The 15,992-nt window shown below is 40.8% G+C and overlaps 1 protein-coding gene across 5 annotated transcripts in view; it reads left to right on the top strand.

Annotated features, from left to right (window-relative positions):
* The window catches only part of haus8 (HAUS augmin like complex subunit 8), an 80,394-nt gene that overhangs the window by 15,758 nt on the left and 48,644 nt on the right, over nt 1-15,992 (top strand). For 4 of the 5 annotated variants that reach the window (XM_048560053.2, XM_048560050.2, XM_059638502.1 and 1 more), the window contains exons 5-11: nt 6,240-6,270; nt 9,259-9,296; nt 11,649-11,713; nt 12,956-12,989; nt 14,203-14,301; nt 14,797-14,855; nt 15,876-15,953. In XM_048560053.2, the coding sequence (XP_048416010.1) occupies nt 6,240-6,270; nt 9,259-9,296; nt 11,649-11,713; nt 12,956-12,989; nt 14,203-14,301; nt 14,797-14,855; nt 15,876-15,953 (404 nt within the window). The remainder of the gene's footprint in view (nt 1-6,239; nt 6,271-9,258; nt 9,297-11,648; nt 11,714-12,955; nt 12,990-14,202; nt 14,302-14,796; nt 14,856-15,875; nt 15,954-15,992) is intronic. The other variant, XM_048560052.2, reaches the window with a different exon arrangement.

The following is a 15,992-nucleotide window of genomic DNA, read 5'->3' on the forward strand; positions in this document are numbered from 1 at the left end:
GCAGGAACAGCAACTCTTATTCCACTTGGGAACCCTGCAACCTAATGGTATCAATGTGGACTTCACCAGCTTCAAAACCTCCCCTTCCCCCACAGTATTCCCCCCCCCCCCCCCCCCCCCCCCCAGACTGCACCACACAACCATCCCAGGTCTTCCCCTCCACCCACTGCATCCCAAAACCAGTCCAACCTGTCTCTGCCTCCCTAACCTGTTCTTCCTCTCACCCATCCCTTCCTCCCACCCCAAGCTGCACCTCCATCTGCTACCTACTAACCTCATCCCACCTCCTTGATCTGTCCGTCTTCCCTGGACTGACCTATCCCCTCCCCAGCTCTGCACCTATACTCTCCTCTCCACCTATCTTCTTTTCTCTCAATCTTCGGTCCGCCTCCCCCTCTCTCCCTATTTATTCCAGTTCCCTCCCCCCATCCCCCTCTCTGATGAAGGGTCTAGGCCCGAAACGTCAGCTTTTGTGCTCCTGAGATGCTTTATGAAAGCAAGTTCTTTTTTATGTTAATTCTTGAATCACTTTTTAAATCTTATTTTTCTGAAAAGAAGATAGAAATTCATTTTGAACAGAAGCACAAAACTGGTGCTATTGTATCAGCTACCCTTGCTTATGCAACTCTTGGTATTTAAATCTATCGATTGCATTTACTTAATATACTGTTAACTTGATGGGTGTTATCACTATTGTTTCCATCCTTGTTCGCTTTTACTTGGTGTAAATCAAGAAGCTTAGATTTCCTTAATTTCTAAAAATGCTTACTGGTGATAGTTTGTTTTGTACTGATTATAGTGTTTAGTTAATGTACTGGTAATTGAGTTCAATCCTATTGAATTGATTTGTGAAGCTGAATTCAATAACTTTTTTCATAAAGTATTAGAAAAGATTTACATGATTAAAGTGGTGCATTGTTGTAAAGTGGTGTTCAGGCAATATGTCACTCCATATTTGGTCACACATTCAGACCACTCCATCGACCTTTAGATTGCTACCTAAGTTGGACTACCTAGCCACTTAGTTACAAAACTATTTTTTGTAACTATCAAAAAGTGGGTAAAATAGAGATGTTTCAATAGCTGGGCATTTAGAAAACATCAAAGTATCAGGAAGATTCATTAGCTTCATTATGTGAAAAGGAAATTGTGATTAACCAATTTACTAAAGGACTCCAAAGGAGTAGCATGCACTATGAATGAAGGAGAGCTTGTAGGTGTTCTGTACTTGGATTTCCAGGAGGGATTTGACAAGATATCGTGTAAAAGGTTATTATGCAAAGTTTGCAATTTGTAGTGCACGGGTTAACATACAGGGGGATGAGAACCAAATGAGATTAGTGGACACTAAGAAGGTAGTAACTAAAGCCTCTAAGAACTAGATAATGAAGTCAGTGTGACTAAGGGGAAGAGGAGGCAGAGAGCAGATGAACGCAAAGGGACAGGCAGGCTGAGGTGCATTTGTTTTAATGCAAGAAGTGTAGTAGGTAAGGCAGATGAAAGTAGGGCTTGGATTAGTACCTGGGTGTATGATGTTATTGCTATTACTGAGACTTGGTTGAGGGAAGGGCAAGATTGGCAACTAAATATCCCAGGATATAAATTCTTCAGGTGCAATAAAGAGGGAGGTAAAGGGTTGGAGGAGTTGCATTACTGGTCAAAGAGGATATCACAGCTGTGCTGAAGGAGGGCACTATGGAGGACTCGAGCAGTGAGGCAATACAAGCAGAGCGCATAAGTAGGAAGGGTGCGGTAACAATGGGGCTGTACTACAGACCTCCCAACAGGGATTCACTTAGTGTTAGGGGTTTAGATAGAACAGAATCTGTAAGGAGCATCTAGGAGGGTTTTATGGAGCAGTATGTAAATAATCCAACCAGGGGCCATATTGGACCTGGTGTTGGGGAATGAGCCCTGCCAGGAGGTTGAAGTTTCAGTAGGGGATTACTTTGGGAATGGTGATCATAATTCGGTAAGTTTTAGAATAGTCATGGACAAAGATGAGAGTAGTCCTAAAGGAAAAGTGCTAAACTGGGGGAAGGCCGACTAACAGCAAGATTTGACAGGAGCTGGAGGTCATGGATTGGGAGCAGCTGTTTGAGGGTAAATCCACACTTGATATGTGGGAGGCTTTTAAAGAGACGGTGATTTAGAGTGCAGGATAGACTTGTCCCAGTGAAAATGAGCGATAGAAAGGGCAAGATTAGGGATGACAGGTGAAATTGTGAGACTAGCAAAGAGGAAACGGAAGCATACATAAGGTCTAGGCGACTGAAAACAGACGAAGCTTTGGAAAAATATTGGGCAAGTAGGACCAATCTGAAACGAGGAATTAAGAGGGCTGAAAGGGGTCATGAAATATCTATAGCAAACAGGATTTAGGAAAATCCCATAACCTTTTATTCATAAGGAACAAGAGGGTAACTAGAGAAAGGGTTGGCCCACTCAAGGACAAAGGAGGGAATTTATGCGAGGAGTCGGAGAAAATGAGTGAGATTCTTAATGAGTAATGAGTACTTTGCACTTTGCATTGGTATTCACTGAGGAGAGAGACATGACAGATGTTCAAGTTAGGGATTGAGGTATGAGGGTGGACATGTCCCCAGGTCTGGATGGGATCTATCCCAGGTTACTGATGGAGGTGAGAGGAAATAACTGGGGCCTTAACAGATATCTTTGCAGCATCCTTGAGTATGGGTGTGGTCCCAGAGAACTGGAAAATTGCTAATGTTGTCCCCTTGTTTAAGAAGGGTTGCAAGGATAATCCAGGTATTTATGGATCGGTGAGCCTGACATCAGTGGTGGGGAAGCTGCTGGAGAAAATACTGAGGGATAGGATCTATTTACATTTGGAAGAAAATGGGTTTATTAGTGATAGGCAGCATGGTTTTGTGCAGTGAACGTCATGTCATACCAACTTGATAGAATTCTTCGCCAAAGTGACAAAGTTGATAGATGAGGGGCGGGCTATAGATGTCATATACATGGACTTCAATAAGGCGTTTGATAAGGTTCCCCATGATAGGCAGATGGAGAAAGTGAAGTCATATGGGGTCCAGAGTGTACTAGCTAGATGGATAGAGAACTGACTGAGCAACAGGAGACAGAGTTGTAGTGGAAAGGAGTTTCTCAAAATGGAGAACTGACTAGTGATGTTCCACAGGGATCTGTGTTGGGACCACTGTTGTTTGTGATATACATTAATGATCTGGAGGAAGGTATAGATGGTCTGATTAGCAAGTTTGCAGATGACGCTAAGATTGGAGTAGCAGGTAGTGAAGAGGACTGTTGGAGAATACAGTAGAACGTAGATAGACTGGAGAGTTGGGCGGAGAAATGGCACATGGAAGTTCAATCCAGGCAAATGCAAGGTGATGCATTTTGGAAGATCCAATTCCAGAGCGAACTATACATTAAATGGAAAAGCCTTGGGGGAAATTGATGCACAGAGAGATCTGGGTGTTCAGGTATGCAAGTCAGTAGAGTGGTCAAGAAGGCATACGCCATGCTTGCATTCATTGGAGAGGTATTGAGTACAAGAGTTGGCAGGTCATGTTACTGTTGTATAGAACTTTGGTTTGACCACATTTGGAAGACTGTGTACACTTCTGGATTTGGATGCCTTGGAGAGGATGCAGAGGAGGTTCACCAGGATGTTGCTTGGTATGGAGGGCGCTAGGATTATTCACATTAGAAAGATGGAGGTTGAAGGGGGACCTGATTTTGAGGTCTACAAAATCATGAGAGGTATAGACAGGCTGGAGCTTTTTCCCAGAGTGGGAGACTCAGTTACTAGAGGTCATGATTTCAATGTGAGAGGGGAAAAGTTTAAGGGAGATATGCGTGGAAAGTACTTTACGCAGAGGGTGGTGGGTACCTGGAAGGCATTGCCAGCGAAGGTGGTAGAGGCGGGCTCAGTAGCGTCATTTTAAGATGTATGTAGATGGATACATGAATTGGTAGGGAGCAGAGGGATATAGATCGTTGGCAAATAGATGACAGTTTTGGATAGAAGACCTGGATCGGCGCAGGCTTGGAGGGCCGAAGGGTCTGCTTCTGTGCTGTAATTTTCTTTGCTCTTTGTTCTTCCATCGTTTGGAGATTCGCTGGTTGAAAACAGAGTATGCAGAAGTGGGTCTTCTATTGATTTTGGCAGGATATGATGAACAGAGTTATGTTTGTGCAGAGTCCTCAACCTTTTACAATTTATATGAATAGTTTTAGATGAAGGTGGCGAAGGCACGCGAGCTAAAATTGCAGATGACACAAAAGCAGGTAAGAAAGAATTGTGAATTTGGGCATATTATTTGTGGATTGGAAGGCAGGATGTTAGAATTTTTTTTAAAATGATGTCGGTTGTGGGGGAAGAGTACATGATCCCTTTTAAAAAAATTATGTGCGTTTCTAGGCTTAGAGATTAAAAATAACATGTCTGCAGATGCACAGAGAGCTTTTGAAATTGAAACGTTTGTATCAAAGGCTATATGATCAGGAAAAAAAATCTACGCTTTGTTTTGTTATGCAGGCAACCTGTTTAAAAAATAGCCAATTAATTTAAACCAGCCCCTGAGAGTGAAAGCCAATTAAATTTAAATCTGATGGTTTTGACAACCTAGGACCAATCCTACTTTAAGAAATTAGTAGGTGATCAAAGGTATAAAAGAAAAGGTTGTTTGAAAATTTGGTGAGAGTGAACTCCCATCTGAAGAGAAACTAACTGGCTCTAGCAGAAATCTCTAAATTCTTAGAGTAAGCACCAACTAATTAAATATACTACGGTACTCTTAGCTAATATTCCTGACACAAGACTTCAACGGAGAAAGGCGTTCCTGAAAGGCAAACAGCGGAGAAGGCAAAGAGCATTTTGGAAAACTTATCCTGGCTGTAATTTTGAGAGAATCAAGGTTTAATTCTTTTTTGTATTGCTTTTTGGCTTTTGTAAGTGGGATTTTCATTTATTGGAATAGCCTACCATTAGAATTTTGTTTGAATTCAGTATTAGTTTATAGTTGAGGGAGCGAATTGTTCAGTGTTAGAGTTTGATAAATTGTTACTTGTTGCTTATAATGTGAGTATCAGGAATTTCTTTGATTCCTTTATAAAATATTTCACCTTGGACATGAAGAATAAATAGAGTATCATTTAAACTGAAAATGATTGCAGAATTTCTGAGGTGCAGAGGGATCTTGGTGTGCTAGTGCATGAATTGTTAAAAAAGCATGCAGATACTGCAAATAATTAAGATTGCTAATCTGCTGTCCTTTATTACAAGAGGAACTGAACATACAAGTAAGGGTATTATGCTTGAGTTACATAGGGCAATGGCAAGACCACATCTTGAATACAATATAGTTTTAGTTGCCTTATTTAGGGAAGCATGTAAATGCTTTCTAGTTGTTATTCAGGAGATTTACTCAATTGATACATGGAATAAGGGGCTTGTTACTCTGTGGATAGGTTGGATAGGTTGGATAGGCTAAGCTTGTATCTGTTGGATTATGGAAAATTAGGGGGTGACTTGATTGAATTATATAAGATTTAGGTTATGTCAGATTTTATATAATGTTTTAAAAATCAGGCATCACCTTTTTAGGACAGGTGAGGAGAGATATTTTCTTCCCTGGTGGTTTGCATGACTTTGGAATTCTGTGCCTCAGAAGGACATGGGATCATTCAATACTTCTAAGGACAAGGTAGATAGACTCTTGATAGACAAGGGAATCCAAAGTTGTCGGGGTGGATGAAAACATGGTATTCAAAGCAAAAACTGATCTTGGTGGTAGAGAAGGCTTGAGGGGCCGATTGGCTTACTACAGTTCCTATTTCATTTGTTCATACTGAGAAGGTCCTCCACCTCCACCTTCAGAAGGTAGTAGGGATGGCCAACAAATGTAGTCTTGATGATGTTGACCACGTGCTCGGAACAGCACCAGAAGGAATTGTTGGAGGGATATGGATTGTGGTTGGATGAGTTATACAAGCCAGATGAGTTGAAAGAAGGACTTCATCACTTCAGGTATAATAAAGTAATCTCTCTAAGTTTTTCATCATTCTCATGTCAGTTCCAAATTTCTGCCTGAGTCTTTGCTGATCACTCAGTCTGTGTCATTCTCACTCTTGCTCTCTCACTCATGTTAGATTTTACTGAAGGTAAACTGCAAATGGTGCATTCAGGACCAGTTGTTTTCCCTTTATAGCAAGCAGTATGCTAAAATGTTCTGTTCAATTTTTGTTTGTAGCGTACAAAGAAGAAAGCAAAGGATCAGACATGTAAGTATTCAACATGGTGGTCTGGTTTCTTTGTTAGTTTCACTTGCTTCTTGCTAAATTGAATGTTGAGCCATGATGAAGAATACTACTTTGAAGCATGATGCTTCATAAAGTCAGCTGCATCAACTTTATATCATTGAATTTAGGGCGTGTAATGCGTAGACTTGCTCACAAGTTGACACATTGGTACACGCGAACAATTTGAAATGTCATGCAGGAAATTTCAGTTATGTGCCGATATAAGATGGGTTGTACTTTGCATGTTTGGAGAAGGGGTGGATGAGAATGTAGTATTCAAAACACAGACTGATCTGCCCTGATCTTGGTGGTGAAGAAAGCTTGAGGGGCCGATTGGCTTACTTCAATTCCTATTTGATTTCTTCATATTGAGAAGGTCCTCCCACCTCCATCTTCAGAAGGTAGTAGGGATGGCCAACAAATGTGGTCTTGATGTTGACCACATCCTCGGAACAGCACCAAAAGGAATTGTGGGAGAGATATTGATTTGTGGTTGGACAGGTTAACAAGCCAGATTATTTGAAGGAAGGACTACATAACTTCAGGTTATGAAACAGCCCTGTAGCTCAGTGATTAGCATTATTGCCTCATAGCACCAGGGACCCAGTTTGATTCCACCCTTGGGTGCCGGTCTGTGTGGGGTTTGCACATTCTCTCTGTGTCTGCATGGGTTTCCTCCAGGTGCTCTGGTTTCCTTCTGCAGTCCAAAGTTGGCAGGATAGGTGGATTGGCCATACTAAATTGCCCATAGTGTTCAAAGATGTGTAGATTAGGTGGGTTATAGGGGGATCAGTCTGGGTGAGATGCTCTGAGGGTCAGTGTGGCCTTGTTGGGCTGAAGGGCCTGTTTGCACACTGTAGATTTTCTATGATTCTATGAAGGGGAATGTAAACTGATACAACTACAAAAATGCAACCCTCCCCACTGAAGTGATGAGTGCTTTATTAAGCATTACAAAAACTACAAATCTACACCAGCATATACTCCATTATGTCGTGTATAGTTATAGAGACCAGAAATTTTGTAGCTTTTAATTTTTGTAATTGTTATATTGTTTATTAAATAAATCAAAAGACTCCACATTGCAAAGTCTTTAAATATGCTCTTGGATTTGTGTTCTGCTGTTCCTGCAGTTCTCTGAACCTACAGCTTATATGACAGGCTTACTGGCATATTTTATGAGGTCTGTGTGAGCAAGAAAAACAATTTCATAAATCAGTCTTTCAAACAATGCTAAATTTTGCCCTTAGCAGGCAACGAAGGAATTGTTACTGGGGCCAAGGCAGAATTTTCCTTTTTTCTAATATAACATTAAAACTCAGTCAAGCTAAGCAGTTTGTAGCAATAGTTCGATATTTCTTGCAGCTTCATTACCCCTCACTACCATCACTGGCACTTGTCAGCAAGTCACATCTTTTTCTGACAATTTAAACTTTGCAGTTGATGAAGAATTACATTCCTTTAATTTCTCCTTCAGCAGTGCTGCAACTTCTGCCCACCTGCCACTGGAAAGGTGAACAGTTTTTGAATGTAGATTTGCTGTTCCCTGCTGTCTGGCTGAATTAAATTTATGCTGTGTTAATGTTTCTGTCGGATGAAACAATATGATATAGAGTTAGGTGGGGAAGTGACTGTTGATGAGAATGTAAACAGACTGAAAGAAACCGGTTTAGATCCTATCAGGGCAGCTGGAAGTCCTCCTGCCAGAACACTCTCCTAAGCAGTTTATTCTTCCTTGCATAAGGAAAGATGCACCTACCCTTGAAGGAATGAAATAAAGGTTCCTTATACTGGTTTTAGTGATTTGTGAATTGTTTTTGAGGGACGTATGACGTAAACTAACTTCATATTGCCTAGAGTTAAATAAATGAGGCCTGATCTAATTGAAACATGAAATTCTTCAAGAGCTTGACAAATTTGATGCTAAGAAAATGTTACCCCTACCTGGGGAATTTAGAGTACAGACTCCCAGGCTTGGAATAAAGGGTTTAGGACTGAGATGTTGGGCCTGTTAAGTATCACCAATTTTAATTCTTCTGCCAATGATGACCCAGTCTTTGAATGCTTTCCCTAAACTATTTATTTAATGTCTTTTAAGCTGCACTTCAGAAGCTTATTTGAAGATGTACATTTTAGTCATCTGCATATATGTAATCTTGTGTGGCTCTGTTTCTAAATTTGGCTTATTAACGTTCCAATGAAAAGTCTCTGGATGCTTTATTACATTTAAAAGTGTTGTTTATTTGTGATCACCATAAATTGAGGAAGAAATATTGCTTAATTGAGTTTCATGTATATAAAAGCAAAAGCCTTTCAAATAAGCAAGTTCAGAATTCTCATGAAAATTTGTTGTTTATAGCACAGTACTTGTTTCATTTGTCGACTTAATCATTTTGGGTGATACCATTGAATGCATCGAAATGCTGGTATCAGTATAGCTTAAACTTATCCTGTCACAATTTGCACAGTTTTTTGTTTTCTTTTTGCTGTATGTCCATTGCCGGTGAGGGTAGTGGAGTTGGCCTCATTAGGGGCATTTAAAGGCCTTTTTAGGTAGGCATATGGATGATAGTATGAGGTAGCGGTGGAGGTTAGATAGACCTTTAGGTTTCCGGTAAAAGTTCGGGGCAACATCATGGGCAGAAGGACCTGTACTGTGCTGTACTGTTCTATGTTCTGTGTCCGTCTACACGATGACTACTTCCGTTAATGATAAACCTGTCACTAAGTGGTGTATGCTTCAAACTACTCCAGGCAACACCAGCTTGTAAAGACAAAATCTGCTGGCTATTTTGTTTGAACAGTATGATTTTGCATACATGGCATTGTATTTTACTGAAATTGTAGTGACCGCATTGTATATGTTTCAAGATTTGTAATCCTCATTTAACTGTAGTCTAGTGGAAAGATCTCTTTTTCATCGAGTCAGCTGTTTAGCCATTATGGTTTCACTTTACTTTTTTTTTCTAGGGGCTCCTCAATGGAGGAATGTATTGGGAAGACTAAAGGTGAGGATGTTTCTTCTTCCATAAGTGTTTAAGCTCTTAGACTTTCTATAAAAATGTTCTAAGCTATCCAGTAATAACTTTTTAAACAGACCTTTCCACATTGTCTGAATTCTGAACGTTGCAATCAGAAGAAAATAGAGCGGCACAGCGGTTAGCACTAGGGTAGCACACTGGTTAGCACTGCTGTCTCACAGAGCCAGGGACCCTGGTTCGATTTCCAGCCTTGGGTGACTGTCTGTGTTTGCACATTCACCCCATGTTAGTGTGGGTTTCCTCTGAGTGCTCTGGTTTCCTCCCACAGTCCAAAGATGTGCAGGGTAGGTGGATTGGCCATGCTAAATTGCCCATAGTGTTCAGGGAAGTGTAGATTAGGTGGGTTAAAGGGGCATGGGTCTAGGTGGCATGCTGTAAGGTTTGGTGTGGACTTGTTGGGCCGAAGGGCCAGTTTCCACACTGGAGGGATTCTATCTCTGTCTTGGTTGTTATTGCAGGGAGGGGGTGTGACGGATGAGTAGCGCGAAATGCGGGAGACACAGTCGAGGGTGTTCTCGACCACTGAGGTGGGGGCAGTTGCAGTCCTTGGAAAAATGAGGACGTGTTGGGGAGTGGAATGCCTCCTCCTGGGAGCAGATCTGCCGGAGGTGTAGGGATTTGGAGATGGCGTTTTTGCAGGAAGGTGGGTGGGAGGAGGTGTATTCTAGGTACCTGTGGCAGTCGGTAGGCTTGAAATGGATATCGGTTTCCAGGTGGTTGCCAGAGATGGAAACAGAAAGGTCCAGGAAAGAGAGAGAGGTATCAGAGATGATCCAGGCGAACTTAAAATTGGGGTGGAAGGCATTGATGAAGTGCATGAACTGTTCAAGCTCCTCCCTAAGAGCATGAGGTGGTGTGGATACAGTCATCAATGTAGTGGAGGAAGAGGTGGGGTTTAGGCCCAGTGTAACTGTGGAAGAGGGATTGTTCCACGTAACCTACAAAGAGGCAGGCACAGTTTGGGCCCAAGCGGGCACCCATGGCCACCACCGTTTTGTCTGGAGGAAGTGGGAGGAATTTTAGTTCCTTTCTCAGTGGTTGAGAACGCCCTCAACCATGTTTCCCGTATTTCCCGCTACTCATCCCTCATGCCCCCTCCCCGCAATAACAACCAAAACAGAATCCCCCTCGTCCTTACGTATCACCTACACCTGCCCCCACACCACCTCCCTCGCCCCCATCCCAGGCCCCAAGAAGACTTTCACATCAAGCAGATGTTTACCTGCACATCTTCTGACATGGTATACTGTATCCTCTGTTCCTGTTGTCGCCCCCCCTCTCCATTGGGGAAACCAAGTTGAGGCTTGGGGATCACTTTGCAGCACCTGCGCTCGGTTTTCACTAAACAACTGCACCTCCCAGTTGTGAACCATTTCAACTCCCCCTCCCATTTGTCAGATGACATGTCCATCCTGGGCCTTCTGCAGTGCCACGGTGATGCCACCCGAAGGTTGGAACAGCACCTCGTATTCCGCTTGGGAACCCTGCAGCCCAATGGTATCAATGTGGACTTCACAAGCTTCAAATTCCGCCCCCACCACTGCATCCCAAAACCCCCCAGTTTGGCCCCGCCTCCCTAACCTGTCCTTCCTCCCACCTGTCATCCCATCCCCATCTCCTACCTACTAATCTCACCCCATCCCTTTGACCTGTCCATCCTCCCTGGAGTGACCTATGGCCTCCCTAACTCCCCACCTACACTCTCCTTTACTGGCTCCTTCCCCTCCTCTTTGCCCTGTCTGTCTCCTCTCCACCTATCTTCTCTATCCATCTTTGATCCACCTCCCCCTCTCTCCCTATTTATTTCAGAACCCCCTTCCACTCCCCCATTTCTGAAAGCCGGTCTAGGCTTGAAACACCAGCTTTCCTGCTCCTCTGATGCAGCTTGGCCTGCTGTGTTCATCCAGCTCTACACCTTGTTATCTCTTATAATCAATGTAGTGAACTGTTTCTGATGAAGTATATCCCTTCCTTTTGAAGAGAAGAAAACTCTATGCAATATTCAAGATGAGCTTAAATTCTGCAGTTTTTGATGTGATGTTGTGTTGAATATGCAGATTGCTTGGTGTCAGTTAGCTGCCTCTCCATAGATAAAGGAAATAAAAGGGTCTTAAGATTCGATCTTGCAACTTTGAGTTGCTACTCATCAGTTTGCACCTTTTCAGCTGTGCACTATTTTACTTTATCCATGTCTATTCGTCACTTGCATTTTTTAAACAAACATAGTAGTAATTTCCTACCTAATATTTTAAATTTAATTTTTAAAAATCACCTACAATGCAGTTGAATTTTTGGAAGTTTCCCTCCCTATTTCTGTAGGGGCTCGAGTAGTACCGTCTCGATTTCGAGAAGCTGCAGCATTGAAAAAGAAAGTGGTCAACAAGGTAAGAAGTGACCTCTTCCTTGCTGTTGTAATGTTGGTTATGAAAACAGGAACAGTCATTACTAACCAGTTTAACTCACTTTGAAGAAATCTAACTATTAATTTAGAGGGAGGATAATAGGTTAGTAGTTAGCTTTTCTGGGCAAAGGGCAAATTTTGGTTGCGTCAATTTGATCACACCAGTGACCTTTTGGCTTTCTATTCTAATATCGCCTTGTATGATTTGGTGTCTAATTTTGCTTTACACCTCTCCTGGTGAAGCCCTTTGGGACATTCAGTTATTCTAACCATGTTATGTGTGCTATTGCTATTTCTATTCCCCAGAAGTGGTATGTCCATCTTCGTAGATGTCAACAATAGATTTCCAAAAGGGTGTCTGATCATTTTGAGCCGACACCTGAAGAAATTTAAAGGATCTTGTTTTCCCTTGTGCCTGCATATATAACCAATACACAGGTGCAGAATTGGTGGTTTTTCTTTTGCATTTGCTTTTATTTGATAAGGGAATGTGTGTTTTGTTTAGGCAGTGCTTGCTGATCCCAAACATCATTCACATTCAGCCACGATATAATTGTGTAATCAACAATAGTCGGCAGAGTGAGTTACAAATACCAGCTAATGATATAACTTTAATAAACCAGTGTAATGTGATAGTATTTTACAGTAGTCACATAAGTAAAGTGTTAAACAAAGCAGAGCTTTTAATTTTCAACAATTAATGCTGTTTGCTCGTGCAATTGGCAATAATTGGAGGGCTTGTCTAGGAGAGCATTTGAAGGACGACCTGTTCTCTTGCCATCATCTCGGCATGTTTTGTAGTGATGGATGCGTCAGTGACTTGGTCACCTACCAATCAGCTGGCTGTTTAAAGTGCTTCAGCCTACCTCCACTGCTGTTTGGTTTTGCCATTCTATGGGGGAAGCATCACGAAAACCCTGGAGGGTTTCAGACGGGGTGGTTGGTGAAGGGCCTTCTTAATGGGTGCTCCATGCTGCATACACTGTTCACTTGAGGCAATGGTCATCCCCTAGCCCAACCTGCTGCTTGTGCACTAAATTTGAGAAGAGAACTTTATCACAGCAATAAGTGAAAATATCTGACAGAATGGTGGCTACAGAAACAGAAGTTGAAACTTTTAATCTCCAATCTACAAATGTCTCATAACTATGCATTGAGAAATGGGGTATCCTACAACAGCTATTTCATATAAAAACTCAGCTAACCTAAACTTTTTCTTTAATAGGGTCCTGAGAAAAGTTCAGAGCTTGTCTTAAAACGTAAGTGGCTGTAATCAGTGGGTCAATAAGTTTAAACATTCACCCGACAAAAAGATCTTCAGTTTGATTTTCCTGCCTTGTAGTTTGTGTTTTATAATTGTTTAGTTTTAAATTAAATTCAAAATCTTAGCCTGATTTTCAGTTTGGGATATGTTCACTCTTACAATTGAGAGCTTTATGTTTTAAGGCTATATATTTTGGTTTAAAAGATGTGATGTGGAACATTTCTTTAAATGCAAGTTAAATATCGGAAACAATGTAACCTATGCTACACTCTGTGATGGTAAACCTGGATGGTTTAATTGAGATCAAAATGAGACATATGTTGTGTTGTTAAGGTTAACTCTGAATAATGACAGCTGTTTCGAAGTATACTAAAACTCAAAAGTGTTGGTATCGGGTCATAAATATTTGTGCTGGAAGCTGTAATTTCTTTCCGAAGGTGGAGTTAGTGATAGAGATAGCTGATAATATTTCTATTTGGATACAGGATAAGTGTGTTTCCTGTTAATACGAGAGGATGCTATTACAGGTTTCCCTCAAGGTATCATGGTGAGAAGGACATTGCAGTTTTGGCTTTGAATGATCTGTAATCAACTAAGAGTTGGTGTGCAAAAAGATAGATGTTGGCAGGCCTGTACCAAAAGTAGTGAAAATGCTGACCATCATTCACTGGCTAGTTAGGATTTGACTTGAAAACTAGACTCGAGAGGAGTTGATACAAGCAGTGAAGGGGATCAGCTAGCTGTAGCTCTTTTTGGAAAACTCTTTTTGGATGCCAGTATTAGGAGGGTGAGAAGGAGAAACTCCAATCCTCTAGAGTGGCAAAACCTTTTGCATTGATTCTAGGAGAAATGAGTATCTATGTAAACCAAGTAATATATCAAAATAGGGGCTTTCAGTTGTTAAAGTGGAAAAAGAAAAGTTCAAGTTACCTCTGAAAAGAAAATGTTTAATTAATCGTTTCTGCCTTAATCATTTATGCAGATTTTTTAGAAACATGGCGAAATATTGATGTGTCTTCCTTTCAGCTCATAACTGGACCTTCAAATTTCTCTCTTAAGCTGTTAATTGGTCTCTGGACATAAACTGTCGCCAATACGTACCAGACAATTTCCACGTCCCATCTATAAATAAATAGCAACAAGGGCTTTGCATGATGTGCTGTGCCTAATATCATCATAGGTTCATCTGTTCTTACTTACATCAACAGGACTAAATGTAAAGAAAAAATGTATGGACCTTCACTCGACAGGGCTTGAAGAAAGTGCACTAATGCCATCTCTGAACTGGGATTTGTCAGCCATGAAACGTAAGTTTTCCTCTTCTGTGCATTCCAGGATTTGTTTCAAGTTCCTTGCTTTTCCCTCGGTGCGTTTTGTGAAATATCAATTAGGAAAAATCTCAATATTAGAATATATTTTAAGATGAGTAAAATTTGGTTTTACCTTTTTTTAAAAATTAGCTAAAGCACCAACTTTGAGATTATGCTGGTTCATTTATCAACTGACACAGACATGATAGACTAAATCGTCATTTTCTGTGCCATAAAATTTCTAAGATGCAGCTCGTCTTTTTATTCATGTCAAAGTTAAATGGCTTAATAAACACAGGGCACTCAGGGCATTTCTCGTCTAGTATTTTAGGTGTCTTTACTCACTGCCACCTACTGTTTGAGGCTTACTTCTTTGCATCTGTGCAGCAACATCTCTCTTCTAAACTGTTGATGTGCCTTTGTTAATATTTAAATAAAAATGTGTTTTTGAAAATAAAAGTATTCAGAACTATTGCCCATTTTTGATTTCAGCTGAATTATCTGCAATTGAAATGCCAGAGTGTACTAATTCCATACTAGAACCTGTTTTGGTAAGAAGCTACACTTTTCATTTATTGGCATCTCTGTAATTCGGCTTATTTATCTTACTGATATCAATATATTGTCAATACATTTGCATCAGAATGTACTTCAGTGTTACTGCTTGTGCAGTTCTCTTTGCTTCTTTTCCTACATTTTTCCCAATTCGACCAATTTGAGTAATGAAACTGTAGCCTTTATTACATCAAAGAACTGGAAGTTGTCTCTCACTGTAACCTGTCTAGAAAGCTATAAATTACAGTGCTTTTCACAATAAGCGGACTATTCATTATGCTTTACCAGAATTCTGGTGATTGTATCTGAAATCTCTTTATATACCTGACACTCGCTGTGGCTCATTCTACTGTTCTTGCTCAGAGTCTTGGGACATTTTGCTGCATTAAATGCGCTTGTACATTTATGTTGATGGATGTAAGATTATATAGGTGTAATATTATTATTATACTTTGGAGATGTAGTTAGAAATGTAAAATTTGAGGACTCATTGCTTCAAAGTGAGCTGACATGTTCCAAATTACTTTATATTTCAAAACCTTGTGTAGGATTACAGTGCAGAAGGAGGCCATTCAGTCTGCAAGAGCAACTTACCTAGTTTCACCCTCCTGAATTATGTCCCATAGTCCTGTACAGTTTGTCCCTTCACACAATTGTCCAATTCTCTTTGAACTTTTCTGCCACACAGTTATGGTCTTATTTGTTTGGTTCTTTCAAGTATTTTCCCCAAGTTGAAAGTTCATTTCTTTTTTTCCCCTCAGAGGGGAACAGATGACCTATGAAACATATATAAAATAATGAAAGGTTTGGATTTAGATTAGGCATTTCACAACAGTGTTAGTGTTGATATTTGTTTCGGTGATATTGATTCGGGGATAACGGTCAGTTCCCCAAGCATGGTTATCATTGTTTACAACAATTTAAAATGTATATCAAAGTTTTCAGAAGTGTTGCTCTAGTTTGACTTCTCCAGACACAATTTACATTTTATAAAATGAATCCATTCTCTTACATAGTCTCCAACACTGTCTGAAGACGATGCAGTTGAAGTGCACAATTTTGATGCATTGCTGTTCTCCTACCTGGCTTCTAAGGTGAGATGGGGTGATTGGACGAATATTCGCATTTCCAGG

The sequence above is a fragment of the Stegostoma tigrinum genome, chromosome 30 (assembly GCF_030684315.1).
Source record: "Stegostoma tigrinum isolate sSteTig4 chromosome 30, sSteTig4.hap1, whole genome shotgun sequence".
NCBI lineage: Eukaryota > Metazoa > Chordata > Chondrichthyes > Orectolobiformes > Stegostomatidae > Stegostoma > Stegostoma tigrinum.